General features: G+C 31.0%; 1 protein-coding gene across 10 annotated transcripts in view; it reads right to left on the bottom strand.

The window, feature by feature from the left end:
* LOC106788638 (serine/threonine-protein kinase mig-15) overlaps positions 1 to 25,323 on the bottom strand; it is a 45,080-nt gene that overhangs the window by 6,110 nt on the left and 13,647 nt on the right. For 2 of the 10 annotated variants that reach the window (XM_014752067.1, XM_014752071.1), the window contains exons 3-16: positions 19,883 to 19,939; positions 19,079 to 19,123; positions 18,549 to 18,831; positions 18,184 to 18,395; positions 17,761 to 17,989; positions 17,392 to 17,655; positions 17,106 to 17,290; positions 16,214 to 16,234; positions 14,653 to 14,838; positions 14,083 to 14,186; positions 13,306 to 13,376; positions 12,518 to 12,594; positions 9,953 to 10,801; positions 2,817 to 2,969 (exon numbers count right to left, since the gene is read on the bottom strand). In XM_014752067.1, the coding sequence (XP_014607553.1) occupies positions 2,817 to 2,969; positions 9,953 to 10,801; positions 12,518 to 12,594; positions 13,306 to 13,376; positions 14,083 to 14,186; positions 14,653 to 14,838; positions 16,214 to 16,234; positions 17,106 to 17,290; positions 17,392 to 17,655; positions 17,761 to 17,989; positions 18,184 to 18,395; positions 18,549 to 18,831; positions 19,079 to 19,123; positions 19,883 to 19,939 (2,736 nt within the window). The remainder of the gene's footprint in view (positions 1 to 2,816; positions 2,970 to 9,952; positions 10,802 to 12,517; positions 12,595 to 13,305; positions 13,377 to 14,082; positions 14,187 to 14,652; positions 14,839 to 16,213; positions 16,235 to 17,105; positions 17,291 to 17,391; positions 17,656 to 17,760; positions 17,990 to 18,183; positions 18,396 to 18,548; positions 18,832 to 19,078; positions 19,124 to 19,882; positions 19,940 to 25,323) is intronic. The other 8 variants (XM_014752074.1, XM_014752076.1, XM_014752070.1 and 5 more) reach the window with 7 other exon arrangements.

The raw sequence follows: 25,323 nt of genomic DNA, 5'->3' as shown, positions 1-25,323 counted from the left end.
ATTGAAATGAGAAAATAATTTGGTCATATTTAACATAAGTGTTATTTTCTTTTTTTTTTTCTTTATCTCACGTCTCTACTTACACGCGGGTATTTTTTTTTTTTTTTTTTTTTTTTTTTTTTTTTTAAATCGATATTGAAAGAAACAAGGAGAATAAAAAAATTATCGAGAAGAAGAAAAAACAGTGGTATTCTATAATAATAGGATCACTCTTCCTAATTAATCTACTCAATAAAATTCGAATCAACTTCTAATATTTGCTTGTCATCCTTAATATAAAAAAATTAAAAAGAAAAAAAAAAAAATGTATCATCGTGCTTAACAGAAAACAGGAAGATATATTTATATTCGCTAAAAATAAAGAGATTACTGTATCGTTTCATGAACGAGATAAGAGAAATCGAAAAGTTGAGCATAATCGATACATATATCTATATATATATACATAGCTGAATATTTAAGTCAAAAATAATACAAAAGAAAAAAAAATCAACAAATATAGAAAATATTAAATTTAAATTACTATGGAAAATTCGACAGTGCATAAAATGCATCATCATCATTTCTGTTTTCTGATGCACGTGTTTCTATATGTACATATATATATCTAGATAAATCTATGTAATTATAAAATTTATAAATCTTATAGAAAGAAGATCAAAAATAGGATAAAGAAAAACAAAGTTTAAGTAGTAGAATATTTCTAAAGTCAACTTCTAAGGCTATACTATCTATAAAAAAAATAAAAAATAAAAAATAAAAAAGAAAAAACAAAAAGATATCGCACATTATTATTAGTTTCGTCATTAATCTTGATCGATAGATCCCCTAATTTATAATCATCCCCAAATCCTAATCTCTTCCCCAGGGACAAACCTAAAACACCCTTCCTTAACAAACAAACAAAAATCACGTAGCTGCTTTCTGATGTAACCTTGCGTTTGCTATTTGAACAATCAATCACATTTGTCGAATTATCGAAAGATAGAAAGATTTTCATTGCAATTAACAAAACCACAATCGTATTTGTTTTTTTTTTTTTTTTTTCGTATCGTGCCAATTGTCTTGTTCTTGTGTAATTTTTTCTGCCTTTTGTATTTTTATTTTCTCTTTCTTTTTTTTTTTTTTCCAAAATTCTTTTTTAGAACGAATAATTTAGAAATTAATTAATATTACTGAAAAGTATATATTATACGAGGTTACACTCTACGATTCGTTCAAACAATCCAAATTTTGTTTCTAATTGCGTGCCGACGATTTCAATCATTATAAAGAGATAAAGTTTCATAGCGTAATAATAAACTGCATAAACGAAATGCACCCAATAGACTATTCACTAATGCATTCGCAAGGTACCGACATTAAGCATAAGCCACCTCCACGTGAACTCATTCAACTTTCTACAAATATATGCCTCACCTCGTAATCTATTTTTCTATTTCTTTGTTTTCTTCTTTTTTTTCTTCTTTTTTTCATTTTATAATGATTCATGTGAATATAAATATATCAGGTGTAGCAATTAATTCGATTGATTGATATTGAAAAATAAATCAGCACAATTGTTTGATATATATAAATAAATAAAAATTATTAAGACAGAATAACGGACGTATATATAAATATTATGATTAATTTATAAATAGATATATTAAATTTGTTTGAAAAAATAAAAAAAAAAGAAATAAAAAGAGAAGTATCGAATCGATTGCTACATCTTTTTAATACGAAAGAAATAAATAAATTGGCATATACTTCGTAAAGTTGATTATATAACACGTGGCCACTACACGCTTAAAAAATATTAACTGTTATTAGCTGCGTTTATAGAAATAAAATCATTATGAATAAAGCTTTTTGTTTTTTTTTTTTTTAATATTATAAAGAAACAAAAAAAAAATGTATCACTATTGAAAAGGAACAAATCGTAACACACGTAACGAATTAATGAATAAATAAATATTCCCCCCCGTTTACGTGTAGTACTTTTTTTTCTTTTTTTTTGTAAAAAGTACGCACGTGTATATAATAATTTATAATGAAAATAAACACAAAACGCAGCCAATGACTGTCGCGAAAATCTACGCCACGACGCTCACAAAACTCACGAGACAACAGATCGACAAAAGTAGTAATAGAATATTATGATAATATTGTGTGCACATTGTTAATTAAATAATAATTAAACGCATACGCTTATATAATATATCATTTTAAACCACGAATATATATATATTTATATTTTTTTTTTTTTGGAGACAAGAAATTCGTGACCAAAATTATTTGCATCTTTTACGAAGAAACTTATCGAACAATAATTTAACCCTTTGACTGCGTAATATTCAGAAACAAAATATAAAATCATTTTATATGCACAAGTACCACCAATAAGGACCCTTCGTATCCAATATATATATATAAATAGGAAAAATTTATTCGGACGCCTATAAGCGCTGTCAAACACGAAATGAATTTCATTGAACACTTATAAATGTTCAAGCAATCAAAGGATTATATAATAAGGATGATAAGAATTACGTGTATTCGTCATAATCTGACGCAGAAATCATATAAAATATATTTGATTTGATTGAAACTATAGTTAAGCGTGTGCGGGTGTGTGCTTTTTTAGAAATATATGTATATACAATTTTTAATGCTTGTGACTGTATATACACATATACATTTAATTATATATATAAGCGATGAGAGAATATATACGTATGTATATATATAAAATATATATTTTATATATATATACGAAAAATATAGAATTTGAAGATACGTGACATAATAAAGCAAAGACAAGTGTATCTGACCTCCTCGCTTGTAGACTTGTCCTGACGTTGACCCGGTGACGAGGTCAAAAGATCTGGTAAAACTGAGCTTGGCCTTGAACCAGGTGAAGAATCTGATCTCTGGAATTCACCACCGCCACCACCACCTCGAGGTCGATCACCACCTTCTCGGTTCTGTAAAATGTTCACCATGTTTTTGTTTTGTGGTTTAATTTGTACTTTAGTCAAAATTAAATTGCAAATAATAGAAATAAAAATAATAATAATAATAGTAATATTAATATTAATAATAATAATAATAATAATAATAATTAAGATAAAGGGAAATAAAACAAATAAAGGACGAGATAGTCAAAATTTATAAATCGTTCGTGGATCAGTTCTCGAGTGCATGAAAATTATTTTTCAATTATTTTCAATTTTAATAAAAATATATAATTTTTGTAATTGCTTTTCTTTTTATTATTATTATTAAATTATATTTGTAAGATATTTTAACGAACGGTTCCACTGAACGATTTTGAATAAATTCGAAAGATAGATTATACAAAAGGAAATGAATTTGGAAACTTGGAGAAAAGATATAAATTTGTTGAATTTATAAATCGTAACAAAAAATTTTCAAAAAGGAATATAATAAATTACTAATATACGAGAAAGTGATTAGAGGGTTTGTTTCGATAGTGCAGGATAAAACGCTTGGAATACTATAATGCGAAATAAGTAGCATGAAAACAAAAAGTCAGGCAATAATGAATAATATAAAAATAGCAATGAAAAGATATCACAAAAAATAACATATTAAATAAATAAATAATATATGTGTGTGTGCAAAAATAACGATACAAAAGCGATGGATGACAATGATTATGGTGAAAAAAAAATGATTATGAATTATGATGTAATTTATATAAAAAAAAAAAAAAAAAAAAAAAACAATTGCGAAATGAAAGAACGCAAGTGGCTCGTTCGCATAATTTTCTTTTCGTTTTCTTTTTTTCTTGTTTTTCATCTCTTTTTCCTTCTGTCTTTTTTAACGAAAAAAAAAAAAACACAAATGTAATAATTAAATCTAAATAACTTAGATAGAAATTAAGAATTATTAGTATCACAATTTTTAAATACAAATTCAAATAAAAATTCTCATGCAAATGACATTTCTCCGATCGTTCGATTGTTTATTAATCTCTTTTTTCTTTCTTTCTATCTTTTTTTTTTAATATTATTTTGCAAATTAATTAACATTAATCCGTAAACGTATATAAGCATTTAATTACGCAACATTAAATAAAAGCAAATCGTATAAAAATAATTATTATTATATTGTAACCAGAGAGTTAACATAACTCCTTACAATATATTAATAATAATAATAATAATAATAATAACATTAACAATAATAATAATAACATTAACAATAACAATAATAATAATAATAATAATATTAAATTAACATACACATTATAATTATATTCATTTAAGAATCATCGTATTGATGAATTCCTAAATAAATACAATGCACACGTATAACTCGAATTAATTCGCAAATCAAAACCATAAACGAGAGAATAATATATAAATCGTTAAAATGATATTTAAACAAGAAATTCGGGATTAATTATTTAAAGAGAGGGGGTGATTTGGGGGGGGAGAGAATAAAAAGAAAATATTACGAAAATAAATACCCTCTTGGCAACGTAACACGTAACATAATTACTACATTACTCTCTACTTACGTAGTAACTATTAATAACATTTATAATAAATAATTAATCGACGCATCGATTAGAAAAATTCATAAAAGCGTTTGTTTAATATATCTCGCTGTAACTAAATCTAAAATATTCTAATATGTACTAATTTTTCTTCAAACAAAAAAAAAAGAAAAGAAAAGAAAAAACAAAACTACGATTATCTAAGGAAAGATAAAATCTATATATTATTTAACAATCGTAAATCTACTTTAAAAACTATACGTCTAATAATAATTGTTTTTTTTTTTTAATACTAACACACAAAGAGAAGATCTCGTGCATGTCGTTACGTTCTTTCACGGTAACGAGAGAGGAAAAAAGAAAAAAAATATAAAAAGAAAAGAAAACGAGTACAATTATTTATCGAGACACACACAAATAAATAATATAAGTATTATAATTATTATTATTATTACAGTTCGTGGTGTTTTTTAACACACACGCGCTCTCATGCCGGGAAAAGAAAAAAACACATCGCAAAAATACGTAATTTCCACACAACAAATAAATAATAAATTAATAAAAATTAATTATTATATATATAAACGAAAATATAAATAAATAAAAATTATATACAAGCTCGCTTATTTTTGCGCATGCCGTGGAACATATAAAGAAAAGAAAAAAAATTAATAAATTGGACTTATGCGACAGCAGCAACAATAACAACAATCAACAACAGCGATCCCCAAAAAATCAAGGATCATATACACGCACACATACATACACATACACATAGGACATACACAACATTCGGAGGCACAAAAATTCATCTATCAATACAAAAAGCGTCATGCAACAACAACAACAACATATGGTGGAGCACGATATCACAAATTATTATTCTAGCCTCGTACGCCGTTCAGAAATTGATCCATCATCGATCATGTCACGTTCCCCGTCTCTCTCTCTCTCTCTCTCTCTCTCTCTTTTTCTATAATTATTTATTTTTCTATTTTTTTTATATCTTCTTTTTTTTCTTTTTCTTTTTCTTTTTCTTTTTATTAATTCACCAATTATGTTCCTTCTGAAAATTGATCCTTCTTTTTTCAGTAGATTTTTTTCCTCTTCTTCTTCAATTCAAAAAGTTTCTCATTATAATATATTTTTCCCTCCCCCTCCGTGTTCAATTTTATCTCGCAAGATGATACACACCATTTTATTTCAATGTATCTCTTTCTTTTTGTTTCACTCTTTTTTTATACTCATCCACACGACCCATGCAGCACTTTTCTTCCAAGGCATCCATGGTTTATTATTTTTTGTTTGTTGGTTTTTTTTTGTTTTTGTAAATTTGTTAGCACAAAATAAAACACACGCAAACACTTCGGACTCGTCAAATGGTATAATTTTTTGCTCAGTTCTTTCATTTTTTTTTTTATTTTTCTTTCTTTCTTTCTCAGTTGCAGAGGAGGGTGAGGGGTGGTGGTGTTTGTATGGTGGTGGTGGTGAAGGAAGATGAAAATAGAAAAGGATCGTCGTACTTGGTTGATATCTTCGTAGTTTTTTTTTTTTTCGAGATGAATTTTTTGTTTTTTTTTTTGGTAATGAAAGGAATATACAAGGTGTGTCAACCCACTCGTTCGATTATTCGATCATTTCGACATAATGATCGAATCCGTGTTTCTCTCTCTCTCTCTGTGTATGTGTGTGTATGTGTTAATTTAATTTTTATAATAAAAATATTAATAGGAATTGTGGGAGAGGGTAAATGGATTGTTCGTTTTTTTAAAATATTGGGAAAATTTTGATTTTGTTCTTTGTTTTTTTTTTGGTGTTGTTTTTTGTTTATCGTACGGATATATCTTTGAAGAAGATCGTGGAATTCTATTATATAAAAAATAAAGAGACGATTATTATTTTTAGTTATATTAAAATTGTTTGCACCATTTTTTGTTTTTTTGTTTTTGTTAGTAACGGTTATTATTGTATATAGCAGCTCGAAGAATTTTTATAACATGATCAAGACCAAACGATATTTCATTGACGTTATACACATTTAAATTAATCACAATTCATATATATATATAAATATTCAATTGACTGGATATTAATTTTAATGAGATTATCGAACAAATATTATTTTATACTAGATTTAACTTTGCAGTCAAATACAATTTTGCATTTTGTGCGAATGATTTTATATAAACGATATTATTAGTTTGGAATTGATCGTGTTGAAATATATGAACAACCAACTTGAGCGATTGTTATTATTATTAATCGAAGTGTAAAAAGAACGTCATTATCACAGTTAGTTACAGAAATATTAATATAATTAATTAATTAAACCCATACAGCCAAAAGAGACGTAGACGAAGACGACAATGATTTGTCGAATAATAAGAAAAGCACAATTAAAGCCTTAAAATATTCGTTAGTTATAGTTTTTCTTTTTTTAAATTTCTCTCGATAAGAGTTTTGTAAAAAAATTACTTTCTGTTTCATCGTAACAACCATTGTATAAATTACTACAGCGGAAACATAATTTAACGTTGCACAAATTTATCTAGATTGATCAATACATTATTTTGTTTTTTTTTTTTAGTTTTTTTTCGTATACACAACATTTCTATTACAATCGTAGTATTAAAAGAAAAAAAGAAGACGAAACAAATGAAAAACGAAGAAAATTAAAAATAATAATCAACAATATTAAATGTTAAAAAATCATTTGACGATTTTAATAATCTAATTAAAAAAAAAAAACAAACAATTTGCAACGTTAAAAAATATTAAACGAAACTGACAGTAGGTTTTTGCAAACAAATATATATATATATACGTAACAATAACGTATAGATTTATTTTATTTTTTTTTTAATGGTAATATATGCGTTTTTATTTTTTTTCCTTTTTCTTTTATGTTTATAGCAATTATTTTTCCCTTAAAAAAAAAAAAAAAAAAAAAAAAAGAAAACAATCCCGCGACGTGTCGTTGCGATGAGGGTAGTTTGTTGCAGTAGTAGCGATGAAAGCATAGTAAATCTCTTGGATTCGTCCAACGTATATAACGTATGTGGTTTTGATCTGAAGAGACGAGACGAATCAAATGTTCCCCCGTAACCCTCCCCCAGCCCCCAAGACAAATTCCATGCTGTTAATCCTGCGTCCAGGCACGTACAACAGGGGGAGGAGTAGTAGTCTCGTAACGAACGTCACTGAAGAAAGGACTCGGTGATGGTGGTGGTGGTGATGGTGATGGTGATGGTGGTAGTGGTGGTGGTGCACGGTTAACGTATATTTTTCATTTTATTTTTTGTTTAAAAAAATTTTTTTTTTTTAACACATCTTATTAAAAGAAAAAAAACCGTGCTTCTATTGGATACGAGATTGGGAATTGATGGTGTCAAGTTAAAATCGATAGGATCGAAAGGATCACCATAAACGTGGACATTGGATTTTTCTTTCATGGATTTTTAACTGATGCACCTTTTTTGTGTGTGTTCTTATAAAATTAATTTAGAAAAAAAAATATATAAATCATGGAATTTAAATAGAAACGATATATCACTCTAGAGGTTTCAGTTTAACAAGTTAGAAATAATATTAAATGAAATGATTTCTTTTTTTTTTTTTTAGATATAAAGAAAAGAGATTCTTAAGAAGAATCATAAATACCAATTGACGTATCTAAAAATGATTCTCATAATCAATAATAATTAATGTATAAATTCGGTGCTCGTATTAATCAAATGAAATATTCGTATGGTTTCTTTGGTACTTTTATTTTTTTTTTTCCCCCTTTTTTTATTTTATTTTTTTTTCGCGAAGATCAACGAATAGACATGGGTAGGGGTTGAGGAATAGTATTAGCAGCGTAAGACTTCTCTTTTCCTAAGCAACGGTATTATAAGTAAATATAGATCGTAGAAAAGAAAACAAAATGAAGAAATGAAAAAGAAAAATCGGAAATATTAGTATTAGTATTAGTAGTAATAATAGTATTTATAGTAATAATAACAGTAGTAGTAGTGGTGGTGGTGATAGTGGTGGTAGTATTAGTAATGACAATAGTTATCAATTTTAAATAACATAACCGTTATTAATATCTATAAATTACTCTTCAAAGAACTCGATGAAGAATCTTAAAACGAATTATTAAAGAATCTACTGATATTTTAATTAGAGAAGGTAATATAGCGATAGTTAGATGATAATACTGGTATTAATAATATTAAATAGCACTGGTAGCACTAATATTAATTATATATCAAATATATCTCGTTGCGCTACTTGTATCCAAGACTGTGAAAAAAAATCAACTTTCATGATATATATAAGGGGGGTGTTAGGGTTGGGTAGGGGTTGGTAGTATATAGGAATTATATAATAATAATAATAATAGTAATAATAATAATAATAATAATAATAATAATAATATTAGTAATAATAATAATAATAATAATAATAATAATAATAATAATAATAATAATAATAATAATAATAATAATAATAATAATAATAATAATAATAATAATAATAATAATAGTAGTAGTATGCGCCTAAAACTCGAGCGTAGCTGACTAGCCTTCTATGGTGAACGTTATAATAATATGCCATTGGATTTCGGATATAATGGATTTTATAATAAATATATTAAGAGAAAAATATGTAAGATAAAAGAAAGAAAAAGAAAAAAAGGACTGGTTAAAATGCGGAATTGGTGTCCATCAATAATCGTCTCGGAGAATAATCCTAAATAATAATAATCTAAAACATTTATTTCTAAACTGCAACACAACACTATGGCGTTTAAATAACGATTCAAGCGTAATTATTTACTCCAAATATAAACGAGATGTATCATTAAATAAATGATTGAACGATCTCTCAAGATGCATCTAATAATAAAAATGAAAAGGTATGATGATTATTTATTCGAATTGATGAACGAATTGATGATCGACTTTTAATTAATATCGAATACTCGAATGGTAGATGAAAGAAAAAAATTATATAAACTTCGTTGTAATATATATAAATGAGGGGGTTAGGGGTTGGGGGCGGGTCATGAGTTGAAATATGATTAAGGTGATAGACTCGATTGAGTTTAAAACAAAAAAAAAAGAATTAACTACGAAACGAAGGAGGAAAGGTATATAAATACGTATAAATCGAATATCGATAGACACCGGAAAGGGTTAGGGAGAGTAATAGTAATAACAGTATTAGTATTAACAGTAATAACAGTAGTAGTAAAAGTATACGAAGGTCGAGGAGAAGGGTGATAAGGTCAATCTGTTGTTGAATGGGAAAAATATGAGGATGAAGTAGAATAATGTGAGGGTTGTTATTATTATTATTATAATAATATCGGAAGGGTCGAATTGATTTAGGAATATAATGGGGGGTAGTAGAGTTCAGGCAAGCACACAGGCAGGACTCGCAGGTGGGACTGACCTGGGTGACAACAGGGCTGTACTCGCTAGCCGTTGTACTGGCCGTGGATTTAATTGTTCCGGCGTCATCTGACACGGCCAGGGCAGCCGCATCTGAAGGTCTACAACTGCGTCTCCTTGTAGTATCGTCTTTATTCCGCCCGAAGTCGAGTCTCCTCGCCTCGTGCCTGTTACCGAAGACGATTTCGCTCTCTGTTTTTTCTCTCCTAGGCCTTTGGGGCCCGTCACGTCCAAACGAGAAGTCAGTGAGAACGGGCTCACCGGTATTAAGTCCGTTACCCTTCTTACCGACTATTCCTGCTACGCTTATCTCGCTGCCACGTCGATTACCGCTCGCGAATATGCTAGACCTCGAGGAGTCCGACTTTTGTAGATAAGCGGAGTGCCTCGTTGACGGGAAAAAATCCGAATTTTCACGGCGAAATGCGCGCGCGAACGCGCTAGACGTGTTACCAAGTTTCGAATCGCTTTCTTGTCGTCTGTGAACAGCTTTCAACTGTTGCTGCTGTTGTTGCTGATGCTGTTGATGTTTTTGATGTTGTTGATGAAGATGATGCTGCTGTTGAGGCTGAGGCTGAGGCTGCTGGTGGTGATGGTGCTGCTGCTGCTGTTGTTGCTGATGTTGTTGGTGGTGGTGCTGCTGCTGTTGTTGTTGTTGCTGCTGCTCGTATTTCCTACGTGCTAACTGCTCCTGCCTCTTAAGCGTTCTTTCGCCAGAAGAAGAGGAACGTTCCTCGCTCCCGGATTTGCTCGTACCGACCGCAGCCGCAGCCAACGTCGCCGCAGCAGCCAACGTCGCAGCATCTTGCTGGTGCTCCTGTTTCATTTTATCCAACCTTTCGTTAAAACCCTGAAAGAAGCGGGTGAAGTCCCACTCCTTCAGAAGGAGCTGCTCGTCTATCTCTGAGCGGCGGTTGTCGCTAGCCGTTGCACGATCGTCTGATGTCTGACTAAGTTTCTAAAGGCGCGCACGACGACGAGGGTAATGGTACGATGACAGAGAAAAAAAAAACAAGAAAAAAAGATACGTGCGATAATAACAATGTGTGACAGGTGAGAAGAGATTGATTGTGCTGGAGATTGTTTTTTTTTTCTTTTTTGGTTTTCTTTTTTTTTTTACAATGGTGATAGTGGTGGTAGTAATGGTAATGGTGGTAGGTGGGTGGATATATGTAACGATATTACTGAAGGAACGACTAAGCTTGCTAACCGGTGGTGAAGTTCTAATTGAACTTCTTAATCCTTCCTTTTTACTTCTTCCTTTTTTTTCTTTATCACTCTCTTTCTCTCTCTCTCTCTCTTTCTATTTCTTTCTTTCTTTCCTTCATTCTCTCTTTCTTTCTTTCCCTCGTTCTTTCTTTATCATCTACTTTACGTATACAACACACATTATCATCTACTTTAGGAAAAAGAAAAAAAAAAGATAAAGACCCCAAAGATTAGCGTGAAATTGTCTTTGATCGTATTATTAACCTTTCTCTTTTTGTGTGTATATATATATACATATATATACGTGTATGTGTACGGTGTATTAAAGAAAGCATTCGCGTGTTCAGGTTGATTAAGGGAAGTCTCCACCATCGGTGCAGCATAGTCTACGATGGTGAATGTATTTATCGATCGTGTATGATTGGTGCAGGGGTAAAAGGAAGAGGGAAAAGGGGGATGGTGGATACCGTACGACAGCGACAAAAGTACAGACACAAGGCAATGCACCACAGTAATTTTTTTTCTTTCAACGTACAAGGTTTTCAGTCACGGCGAGTCATTGATCATGAACATATGGCTGAGGGGGTTGATTCAGCGAACGATCATATATATATATCATTGAATTAGTTCCGGATATCAGTCAATGTACGAGATAGGTGCAGAAAGAACAAAAAAAAAAAAAAAATTAAAATAAAAAACGTATGAGCCAGCACGCAGTTCGTCCGTTTTTTCTTCTTCTTTTCTCTCGTACGAAGGAAGAAGTAGAATAATCGTTGACATTTTTTTTTTCATTTAAATGTTTAAGATAAGATAAATATAAAAATTACAAGATCAATGATTAATCTTTTGAAAGGTGATGACTCGGTAAAAAAAAACAAAAAGAAATTGGACACAAATGCGTTGTCACGTTGTACGAAATTACACGAACATTAACCGGATTTCGTTGTAAAAAATTAATTTCGTATTTTATTTTTTGTTTCCCCTCTCTTAATTTTAATGATACGAAGAAATTATTTTTTTTTTTTTTTTGGAAAACGAGATTAAAACGTATCTAAACGGTTCGTTCGTACAAAAGAAAAGATGGCGGACGATCTGCGTAATCTACCAAAAAACGTGATATTACACAGAACAAATGTATATATATATATATAGGTCCACATACACTCAATTTACATATTAATTTGTACCGTTATATTATTATTAGTAGCTCTCCATAGATCGAATATATATATATATATATAAATATATATATCGTATAATAGAAGATAATAATAATATATATATGTATATATATATATAGGCTACGTAAAGGGTATTTTGTTAGCTTGCACAATTGACTTGAAAAAATTCTACTCACTCGTTTCATGACTAGTGTACGATCTCCGGATTCTTCCTCATCTGGCGTTGGTGGTAATGGTCGATTTGGTGCCCCACCTAGAAAAATGTCAAATACGAATCAAATAAATACACCGTTGAAATATTAAATAACCGAACAAACGAACGAACGAACGAAATACCCGAAATGAAAAACCAAAGAAATAATGGGGGGGGGGGTTGTTAATCGATAAGTTATTGCCAATATTTTATTTAAATTTATTCAAAGGCAATACTCATTTTAATTTATATTCACACATATATATATATACATATACGATTAGTTATATTTAACATGTAAAATATTATTTATATATCAGCTGAGAGAAAATATATTTTCAAAGGCCGTATACGGGGATGTACGAACTGTTTAGTTAAATAGGGGAGGGGGGATTCTATACCATCGACGAGAGACCTTTGCAAGGGGTGCACAAAGCTGAAAAAAAGAAATTATTTTCTAATTGACATTTTCTTCCCTTTATTTAGTTGAAAATTGAATTCTAAAAAGTATACTTGTTTATGTTAAAAAAAAAAAAAGAAAAAAAAACATAAATATTATTATTAATTTTCCGAGACCCCTAGCAAATAAAAACAATTATACCGAGACGGGGGAGGATCCTGTTAGCAAATTGGTCGTGAATTTTGTGAAAAAAAATTGAATGAAGAACGTTTGAAGAAGAAGAAGAAGAAGAAAACAAAAACCATAAAGAAATTTCTTAATTTTATAAATTATTAATAAAATAATATAGTTTTAGAATCGATGTGTCCTACCTTTTGGCTTACCTTCGTGATGGGAATTCTGAGCGTTGTGCGAGGATGACGAGGATGAATCCGAGGATGGCCTGAAAGGAGAAAATTCGGGACTGCCGCAGGTAAATCAGACGTTGTTGTCGTACGTTGAGATCGATGTTAAACATAACGATGGGGTGGTAGTGGTGGTGGTGATGTTGGTGGTGGTGGTGATGGTGGTTGCAGTTTTTGTTCGATGATACGCGTTGGAAGGAATAATTGTTGCGAGAGACCATGATGTAAGATTCGATGATAAAACGGCGTCCACATAAAAGCGTACGTGGGGTGGTGGTGTGCATGATGATGATGATGATGATGATGATGATGATGATGATGATGGGGCGTACACAGATGATGAAAAAGATGAAACGAAATTTAAATAATATTATTATATATATTATTTATTATATATAATAAATATAATTAAATATATTATTATATATATAATATTATTATATAATTTGTGTATGTGTGTATGTGAAAAAAGGAAAGAAGAAGAAGGAAACACACACCGGTGTGTATTGACAATTTCATTACAATCATAATAATCATTTCACTACTTGACGTTAATGATACAAATCCACCCCCTCTCCCTCTCTTCTTTTTCTCTTTCCCCTCTCCAATCACAACTCTCGTGTTTCTCTTCTTTCTTTCTTTTTTCCTTTTTTTTTAGAAACGAATGAACATGACCCAGTTTGCAGTAATTATTTTATGCGCTATAAGAGTAATGTGTTCTATAAATTATCATATCCTACTTACAGAGGCTTAGGCGGATCGCTAGCGAGAAGTGTACCATCGTTCCTTAGATTGTTACTACCAGCATCTTCGAGATCATCGTCGCTGTCACTTTCAATCGACAGTGCCTGAAATTAGACAAAAATAATAATACTTTTAATTCGATATCTTAATCATTTCCCAGAAGCAATCTGTTTTTTCTTTTCTTTTCTTTTTTCATAATCAAGTCTCGTCGACATATATTTGTTTTTTACCTTTTTTCTTCTCTCTCTTTTTTATTATTTCTTTTTTGTTTTTTTGTACAAGGCACAAGACGCTGCAAAATACTCTAGCATGAATAGGAGGGGGAGGTCAACGATAATAAAGCAAGTAATAGTAGTAGTAATAGTAGAAATATAGAAAAGATACATAAGGGTGGGGTGGGGTGGTGGGGGAGGGGGTTGATATGAAGAGAAGAGAGTAACGAGTAAAAATATTAAAAGGAAAAGAAAATAATCTAGGGAAAATACAAAAATGTATAATATACCCAATATAATACAACATTATCATGATATAATGATCATGACTGATGATCACGCGAATTAGAAAGCTTACTTGATCGAGTATACTGGATGATTGTTGCATCTGTTTGTTGTTTTGATCATTAGCGCTCGCTGGCTGGACCGAATTAGAGGTTGACGTAGCTGGTGGGCCCTTATGTTGTCTGTTGGGCCTAGGCGGGGCCTCGGGGCCCTGTGACACACCAAGCTCGTTGAGTTGAGCGGCCAGCATGTCCAAGTCCTACCACCCACACGCACACACGCACAACCCCGTTAGTCACTGTTCCGAGACACCTCCGAGATAAATGATATACTAAAAGCCACCCAACTGGACACAGCCAAACCAAGCCGGAATAAAAGGCAGAAAATAGTCGTAGAAAATATAGTTGGGAATAAAAGTACTGCGTTTATAAAAACAGAGAGAGAGAGAGAGAGAAAGAGAAAGAGAGAGAGAGAAAGAGAAAGATAGATAGAAAGAGAAACAAAGAAGCAAGTGATTCGCGAACACTCCAATTGTTTATTTCCTCGCTCGTGAAGGTAATTATGCAAAATGATTTCTATATTATGAAAATGATCCCTCTTAATAATAATCGTTAGAATTAAAAGCTCTTTGCGCGATTATTTTTGTTAAACGAATTAAATACAATGTTTGTTTGTTTTTTTTTGTTTAATAGCACATATACGTTAGATTTAAAAAAAAAAAAAAAAAAAGAAAAGCGACAACGTTGAACGTATTTACACAATAATTCTTTTTTTTCTTTTTATTATTATTATTATTATTATTATATGTGAACACACGCAGGTAAAGCGTTTTGTCATTTTTCCCCTCCCCCTTTCAACAACGAATGAGTGACATCGACGACGAAGACGATTCTCGAAACACCAACGAACGTGTTGTTTGTTTTGCTTTGTGAACATTGTACGATTTTACTCGTTCTTTTTTTGTTTTTAAATCCAGTCAAAATGATTGGAGTGAGGCGTAAAGTATAATAGTACAATGCTGCTGTGCTCAAGCGATAGGTAATATGTATATTTATATATGTATGTATATATATATATATATATATATTGAAGAAGTATTGAGTAAAGACAGTTAATGCATATACAGGAAAATTAATAACCAATCAGTGTATTTAAAATATTTAAAAATATTCATTAATCATTCATTAATCATTTAGCTGTGATTTACGAATATAATGTTAGAAAAATAGTAATATATATATATATATATATATATGTATATTTATATATATATGTATATTTATTATATATGTATATTTATGTATATATTTTGTGTTAATGTTGCATTTTTGCAACACAATTTGAGTAGACAATTTTCAAAGAGGGATGGTGTCACCACAGTTAACTGATTAAATAGTAAATTATATTTTTCTTCGCATAACGACTGTACCCCTTTCGTCAATCTGATTCATCCAACTAATTAATTTTTTCTTTGAATATATTTTTATATACATATATCAATATTAACCACTGATTGGATATATAAATTTGCTATATATGTGAGTGGAAACATAAAGAACAAGAAAATAATATACTGATAATATGTAATACGATAATAAGGGAGAAGAAATTATTGGTGTGCGTGTTTTTCTTACCTCAGGCCTCCTCGGCGGCAGCTACGGGTTCGTGTGAACATGGAAAAAAAAAACAAAAACCAAATACATTCCAAATTCGGGTGCAAGGCGCTTTGAAAAAAATGTGTTGTGGTGAATGTACGGATGTATTGTATATATATATATATATGAATGAATATGAGTATATGTAATATAATTGGTAAATATGTTATATCTGTCAGCGTGCACGCCTAAATGCCATAACAGCAAGTAGAACGAAACTTTTGCGTGCAATGAAGATAATATATAATATATATATATATATATATAAAATAAACAAATGCATAGTGTGTGTCTATGTATATGTATAATAAGTACAGAGAAAGAGAGAGAGAGAGAGAGAGAGATAGAGATAGCAAAAAAGAGATAGATAGAAAAAGAAAGAGAGGAAGATATAAGAGGAGAGAACTATGCATTTCACAGATAATACGGCTGGATCGTGGTGAAAACAGCATAATTGCAAAAAAAAAGTAAAAAAGGATAAAAAGACAGCGTGTGCCTTCTCTACTATATATTATTATATATATATTTTCTTTTTAAATTCTTTCGACCCTTATACGGGTCGGTAGGTAAGTGATTTTTTATACGGGGCCTTTGTATTGATGGACCCTTATANGTTTTGAGATATTACATTGAAGTTTCTATTATGATCTAACACCGATTCATCGATTTAATTCAAAATTTAATCTTCAATATATATATATATACTATTTTAATTACTTCACCACCATGGTCTACGGTTATGGCAGGAGTTGTTATCGAGAAGAAGGAAACTTTATAATAGGAATGGTAAGGAAGGGGTTAAGGGAGGGATAGGTAAGTAGAAAGGGAGAACGGAACGATATCGATCGATAATTAGAACAAAAATCCCTACCATAGGTTTAAACACGTGGCTGTTTCTTTGAGGTGCGGCTTGTCCACCGGAACCCCCGCTACCCCCACCGCCAGCAGAAGGTGCTTGATGATTGGAGGGCGGTGTCGAGACCTTGTGGGATTGTCGTGGGTCATCCCTAGGTGTAGGTGGTAATGGTCGAGATGGTGGCTGCGGATCTGGCACGACTACAATATAATGGTCAATAATAAAACAAAAATAGGAATTGAAAAATAATTTCTATTATAATAATTAAGAAACCTTCTATATATATATATTAACACCTTACCGATTAATCTGTGTGGAATGGCTGGTCTCGCAGGTGGACCTGGTTCTGGTACTTCCCGTTGAGATCTACCTTGATTTGGTTTATCCTTACCGGCTGGTGCTTGAGGTGAAACGTCTTGCGTTAACGTTCGACCTTCTTGAATTTGTTGGAAATTACGTCTCAGTGTATCACCACCAGGTGCTTGAACTATGGATGATGGTTCACCGGCTAATGCTGGCTCATCTTCTTCATTCTCGCTACCGCTGTATCGGTAATCGTCTCTTTCTATAATATATCATTAATATTATTTTAGATTGAAACAACAAGACTTGATTAAAAAAAGAGAGATAGGATGATATATATATATATAGATATATGTATTTATTATACCTTTCTCCTGTTTGCGTTTCTTACAACGATCGATATGATCTTTCAATTGTATTCTGACTTGTCTCTCCGTCGGTTGGTCCCGTATAAATGGATGCTTAAGTAATTGTTCGGTGTAAGGCCTCTGATGGTAATCCTTCACCAATACAGTCTCGATAAAACCATGAAACTTCTTTGCCCATTTTTTGGATTTCAGTCTAGGCGGTGGATTACGCGGAATCAAAAACAATGCCTGGAATTTTTGTAGAAAAAAAAAAGAAAAAAAAAAGTATAACATTTGAAATCGAATGATTTATTTATCTATTTGTGTAATGATATACAAAAGTACAGGTGCGTTTACTCGTATAATTTAACATCAATCTTAAATCGTTTCTCGTTAAAGGAATATCATTTGAAAAAAAAGAAAAAAGAAAAAAAAATACTAACTCTCATCGGGTGGAGGTCACAAAGTGGAGGTTGTGATTCAGCCATTTCTAAAGCGGTAATTCCGAGAGACCAAAGATCACTTCTATTGTCGTAAGTAGCGTCGGGATTCTCATCGCAAGCTATTACTTCTGGTGCCATCCAATAAGGTGTACCAATAAACGTATTCCTTCTTCCTATCGTTCTATCCAATTGGGCGCTAACACCAAAATCAACTGTGGTGCACAACGAGAAATTAAAAATCCAAATTTATTCTTCCCGCGCTTCCAAGATAAAACAATTCTTTTCATTGTTCTCACATATATATAAAAGAAAAAGAAAAATTAAATAAGTGCATTTAAAAAAAAGAATGAAACAAGAATGCGTACCAAGCTTGACCTCGGCATTGTCAGTTAAAAGTACGTTCTGTCCTTTGATATCCCTGTGAATAACTTTATTACTGTGAAGATAACTTAGACCCCGTAATATTTCTCTAGAAATATATGCAATCCATTCTTCCTTAAGGCTCTGACCCTTCGTCGATTTGACGAGATCTGTGACGGAGCCAGCTCCGCAGTATTCCATAACCAACCATAACTGATCATCCTTTCCCGGTGATGACTTCTTCACGAAGGCACCGTAGTATGTAGCTATGTTTCTGTGATTCGAATACTGTAAACATAAAACAAATAAAAACAAGAAAAAACACACACACAAAACTATTTAATAATAATAATAATAAGATATAAAAAAGCAAAAAGAAAAAGATGGACAAAAGTTTATAATGCGTTGAAAGTTCAACGCAGGTTTATTTGTTTTTTTTTTTGTATTAATTCCAAACACCATATAACGCCCATAAGTATATACACACAACACGATAGTAATAATAATCGGTTGTTTTATATTATAATAAGCTTACCCTCTTCAATACGTTTATTTCCAACTTGATTTCTTCCTCTTCATCCTAAGAACAAAAAGCATTACCATTAGTGGCGTAGAGAATGTGAGAATTCCAGTACGCGTAGATGGCCGTAAGAAAACCGCATGCCGTTCGTAGCCGTTAAGTAGGTAAGTAGAGTCGAGATTTACTCGTGCGTTACAAGATTGACTCTTTTAACAGAGAAAAGGAGATGAAAATAAAGAAGAAGAAGAAGAAGAGGATGATGATGATGATGAACACGCATACAATCTCTTTCTATGTAAAATAGAAAGAAATGGGAAAACAAAAGCTAACGTTAGAGGAAGGTCCCTCAACCACAGCCAAACTCAAATCTAAACAAGAACAACCAATCGAAAAAATTTTACGAATAGTATGAACACTGATTAGTATTATAGTATATTTTATTTTTTTATTATAATCTCTATGATTTGTTATTTTTTTTTAATATTATATTTATCACTTTGTAGTACGTAGAAATTTTGTGAAATTTATTAACAGGCGTAAATAATCTAGTGTGTGTATATGTGTTCATTCAATTCTTCTATCATTTAAATATTTTTCAAATTAGAAATATAATTTATTCAAATGATATCGATGAAAATCATTCGCGATTGTAGGATAATTTATTATTTGTTTTTTGTTCTTCTCATATATGATAGATTTAAATTCAACAGTAAATAGTAGTAGTATATTTATAGAGTAAATTTAACAAAGGAAACGAACGAATAAGTAAGTAAGTAAGTAGTAAGTATTTCCGATCGGTTTTCAACCGAGTAAAATTACCTCTGTGACGTCCATGACCTTGATGGCCGCCAGCTGACCCGTTTTGGTGTGTCGACCCTGAAAAAGATACAAAGAACGTTATAATACGATAAGAATGAATAAAGATTACTAAAAGTAAATCGAAGAAAATATAAGGAATGAGAAAAATAAGAAAAATTCAATAAGATTCCAAAGAATAGTTTATAATTAATGTTGAACGTTTAATTAATGTTAAAGAATTACGTTGTGGTATTACGTGTTATTAAAAGTCGATTAAAAGTTGTAATTAAAAGCGTAACGTTTTAAGGTGCCAGACGTGCTAGTAGTGGTGATGATGGTGGTGGTGATGATGCGTTGCATCACAAATGCGTTTTGCTTTTTAACATAGTATGCACTTGGAACAAACGAGTTACTCTGCGAGTTCTCCTAAAGTTCTTCCATCGTTGACTTTGAAACAACGGCGAATATAACTTCGAGGAAAAGAGAGGAACAAAACGTAAATCCTAACTTCTTGTTGGTTGAACTTTCAACCGACAACAACACGATAACACGTAGCCAAAGTTGCCAAAGAACTCTAACTAACTCGGTAATAACTATTGAAAAGCCAAATTTTCACGAAATTTCAATATACACGATTAAATTATTTATTTAATCCTTTTCCTCTCTCTCTCTCTCTATATATATAAATTTTTTTATTTTATACTTTAATTTTACGATTGACAATTAAAGTATACAAATGAAGTGCAATTATTTAATGTAAAGTATAATTCATCTAACCTATTCCAATGAGGCTAACAATAATCAACATATTAAATATCTAAAAAAGTAATGGATAAAGAGAAAAATTCTAAAAATAGCTCGCGTCAAAGAATAAAAAAAAGAAAGAAAGAAAGAAAAGAAATCTGTAAATTGGAATAAATTCTCGCCATTCCGTGGGGGCAAATTCGCCATTACGTTGAAACGAAGGAAAACGACGACCACGCGTCGTTTTAACGTGGCTCAACTAAATCATCCCCTCTGACGACATAGAACTTTGTGTAGGCTGCTGCATCAACGATGTGCACGCACCACCACACATATACATATATATAGTAAATGCACCACCATCGTATGCACACATACACATACAAACATACATACAAGTACGTATATATACCATATATATATGTATATATAGTAAATGCACATATAAAATATATTTGTGTGATATGTGTATGTATGTGTATGTATATATGGGGATGGAATATAGCCATAAGTTTAGTCCAACGCAACACGGTTGCTTGGTAGGAACAAAACGCTGTATACTTGTACCTTCCCCTCCGTATTTTTGCACGCCAATGGAGCCAGAGGAAGAGGAAGAAGAAGAGTATTGGAGGGAGGGAATGAAGAAAGAGAAAAGCGTCACCGCATGCTTTTTATACTCAACCTTTTTCCACGACAAAGCCAACGTGTAGTACATACGGTTAGCAGACGCCCAGACTACTACTACCGTCCACCACCATCTCCTCTTTTTTTTTATTCTCTCTGATATTCTTTCTCTTTTTCTTTTTCTCTCTCTTTTCAAAAAGAATCAGTTGCAAGCATCCAACATATATCTCTCTTTTTCTTTCTATCTCACAATTTATCTCAGAGAAAATCAACGAAGAATACTCAAAAAGCTTTCCCTAATCATTCCTATTGTTGTTTATATTTGTAAACAGATTTGAATAACATTAGTAATATTATGCGTGTGTTGTTGATAGAATAGGGGATGATTTTTTAAATCGATAATATATTTTTTTTTATAGTAATACAGTTATTTTTTGTTCGTTCTCTTGCATTATGAAAAGGAATAAATGATTTTTGTATGTAACATCGCGAATGCTCGATTGAAAAGTTTTCTTATTCCGAAGGGAGTTTGTTCGTTTGGTAAAAAAAAAAAACAAAAAGAAAAACAAATTCAATCATTCATAAAAGAAAAAGTCAACTTTATCTTTTTTTTTTAAGAGAGAGAAAATATTATTTCTTTCTCATCCAACATCATTCTATCTCTTTGTCCAACAGTTGTCTAACGAAAAATCAATGAAGAACTCAAAGCTTTCTAACATTCCTCCTCTTCTCTTCTCTTCTCTTTTCTTGCTTATATTAAGCGAGTACTATACGCAAAACTCAAATGCATTCATAGCACGCACGTGTGCTTTCGGTGGAAAAAAAAATAAAAAGAAAAAAAGGGGGAGAGAAAGTGGGAGAGAATTATTTCTCCTTTATAAAATTGAATCGACGTTTACTTTTTCGTCGTAACATATATTTTGTTTACTGAAATATTAAATTATATATTTAACACTAGAACTACGAACCGGTCAAAATGACCGGTTGCATCATTTATTTATACCATTTCCTCTAATATTCCTATTTAATATTTTACGATAATGTCATGATTTTTATTAAATTTTTGTATAGAATAATATTATAGATTATTTATTATTGTAAAATATTAAATAGGAATATTAGAGGAAATGGTATAAATAAATGATGCAACCGGTCATTTTGATCGGTTCGTAGTTCTAGTGTTAACAAACAAAAAAACACGAGTGTGTGTACTTGTGTACGTACGTAAGAAACTGTTTGGATTTTTATTTAGGACATTGTATTTTCGTAATAGAAATAATTTCGACAAATTATTTGATTTAATTTCAAATATATTCTATTAATTTGAATCTCGTACAGAGTAAATGATTTCTTTTACATTTCTTTAATGTAGATCTGATTTTTAAGATATATAAATAAGATATAATTTATAATAATTAAACATTAAAAAATGTAATACATGTTGTTCTCTTCAATCGTTGTTGTATCTTGATTATCCATTAGATGAGCTTGTGATTATCCTTCCAGTGTCAGGAAATTTTTGAGAATATTCAAGATATATATGATGAGAATTACTTCAAAATTACAAAGTGAATTAAATTATAATCAAATTATTTGAACTAGACTAAATTTGTTTATTTTTAATCCGTATAATGTGTATAGGTTTATAATTGCACAAATTTAAGTTAGATTTAAGAAAAATGAGGGTTTACAAGTATGTTTTCAATTTTTGTACGTAGATGCAAATTTCGTAGGTGGTGGTGTTGGTGGGAATCATCTCTTTTTGCGGTTATCGCAAAAATAACCGAATAACAATATCCGTATCGATTTTCGGTTCGGATAAAAAGACCGTGAAAGAGGGATCACCACCATGTTCTACATTCACAAGTTTTCATCGACAACTACTCCTCTCACTCACTCACTCACTCACTCACTCACTCACTCTCTTTCTCTTCTTCTCGCATAGTATCGAGAAAAAAAAATCGATACGTATTTTGTACTTTATTTTTAGATGATAATAGTACACTTTAAAAAGAATCCAAAGACCTAAAACAGTTTGTTACCCATCCCGTTAAAATGCTGGAATTTGTTTTAAAATTAAACCATGTGTATTTTATATACTACAACCCAATTCATAATTTTTAATTAAAATTCTTTATTGGATACTATATATATATGTCCACAAACTATTTCTATTATATATCTATTTTATTTATTATTTTATCAACAATACATAAACACATAATCGAATTTATTTAATTTTATCAATAAAATCAAATTAAATTCTACATACATTCGCCCCCTCCCCAACATATATCTAATAAATATTCTTATAAATGAATACGAATGTGATATATTATACAGACGTGTGTATATTAAACCCCTCTCGTTTAATGGTTGGACAATTATGATTGATCGTTCTCAAGGAATAAAATTCGTACTGTATTAAATATTATTATGATTGATCGTAACTTACGTGTTGCTTTTGTTGATGGAATAAATTGATTAATTATATTAATTATTATTTTAGTTGTTCGGTCGGGGGAGTGGGAGGAGTGGGGGAGGGGGGGGGGGTTTGAACCAGATGTTTAATTAAAGAATAAACATACATATATAACATATCGTCATCGTCTCTGATTCGGTTGATCGGTTCCTTTCTACGATTATTATTACGTAAGTCCCCCCAAATGCAGTTATATAGTATGGTTTCGAAAAAGTGTGCCATTTTAAAAGGCAAAAACGATTACAACAAGCAACCCGATCGAAAGGGCGTTTCGCGTCGTTGCTTACACGCAATTGCATGCATACATTTACGCATTAATATTTACATGCACGCGATCTGTATGAGAGATAGACAGACAGACAGACAGACAGACAGCTCGTAAGAGGATTATGACATAGTATTTTCATAAATTGAGATCTTTCTATTTCGGTGAAACTCGCCGGGGGTTTTAGAGAATTAAGATGATAATCAAAATCTGACAAGTTGTTCCACGTATATGTCATTTATTTTTTTTTTTTGATCGGTTACAATTAAAACAACAAAAAAATATATAGGTTTATATAACTGTGACAAGGAGAGGGCAGAACCATAATTGACCCCGATTTCGATTAAATTCTATACAATTGTAGAAAAGAGGGTCCACTCTGATGGACCCCTATTTAACTGTATAGAATATTAAAAAAAAAAAAAAAAAGAAATAAAATCTGTATCCTGTCATGTGTCAGATTAAACACGTATTTAGATATTTTTCTGGGAGAGCTTTTTTTAATTATTTCAACTTATATATGATATCATTTTTATGTAACACTTGAAGTAATATATTCGTGAGTCGTTTTTCCCTTTCGAAGTTTATGCAAATTAATTGCAAATTAAAAAAAAAAAAAAGAATAAAATTGTACTAAAGAGACCAATGACATTTATAAATAAGAAATGAAATGATATCGATCGAAAAATGATTTGAATTCGTTATAAAAAAACCCCCCGGACTTTGATATATACAAAATACGAACGGTAGGAAAGTTGTTTGATCTTTCCCCCCCCTCCGATCCAATATATTAATAATATTGATTGAAAAAAAAAAAAGAAATAATAACAAACAACGAATGGTAACACACACAAACTTTATTATAAAATATCTTACAAAAGGAATCGCGAACAGCTGATTATTATTACTCGTTACGAGCAGACTACTTTCGTTATTCTCAACTTTCATCGGATGATTTGGAAACAAAAAAAAAAAAAAAGAGGAAAAAAGAAAGCTACGCGTCGGATGTTCCTTATCTGGAAGAGTTCTGAAAGAAGGAGGGTGGATGGGTGGGGTTGGTTTGTAACGATAATAGGAAAAATAAAGAAAGAAAAGAGTGAAATGAAAGAAGAATTATATACCGAAAGATCCGTAAAGAAGACGGACGTTTGAATGCAATATCGACTCTTTCTCTCATTCAAATCGGGCCAGCAAGTAACACCGGGCATGTACCGTTTACGGGAACACACGTTTTACCGTCCTACCGACATTGAAAATGAACACGTTTCACGACATTGAATGGGAAAAAAAAAAAGAAAAAAAATACGTTTCTATTTGTTTCTTTTTTTTTTTTTTTTTTTTTTTTCT

This window comes from Polistes canadensis, unplaced genomic scaffold (genome assembly GCF_001313835.1).
Source record: "Polistes canadensis isolate GaletaPanama2010 unplaced genomic scaffold, ASM131383v1 scaffold_146, whole genome shotgun sequence".
In the NCBI taxonomy this organism is placed as follows: Eukaryota; Metazoa; Arthropoda; class Insecta; order Hymenoptera; family Vespidae; genus Polistes; species Polistes canadensis.
Note: the sequence above shows the minus strand (reverse complement) of the source record. Positions and strands in the feature narration are given on the sequence as shown.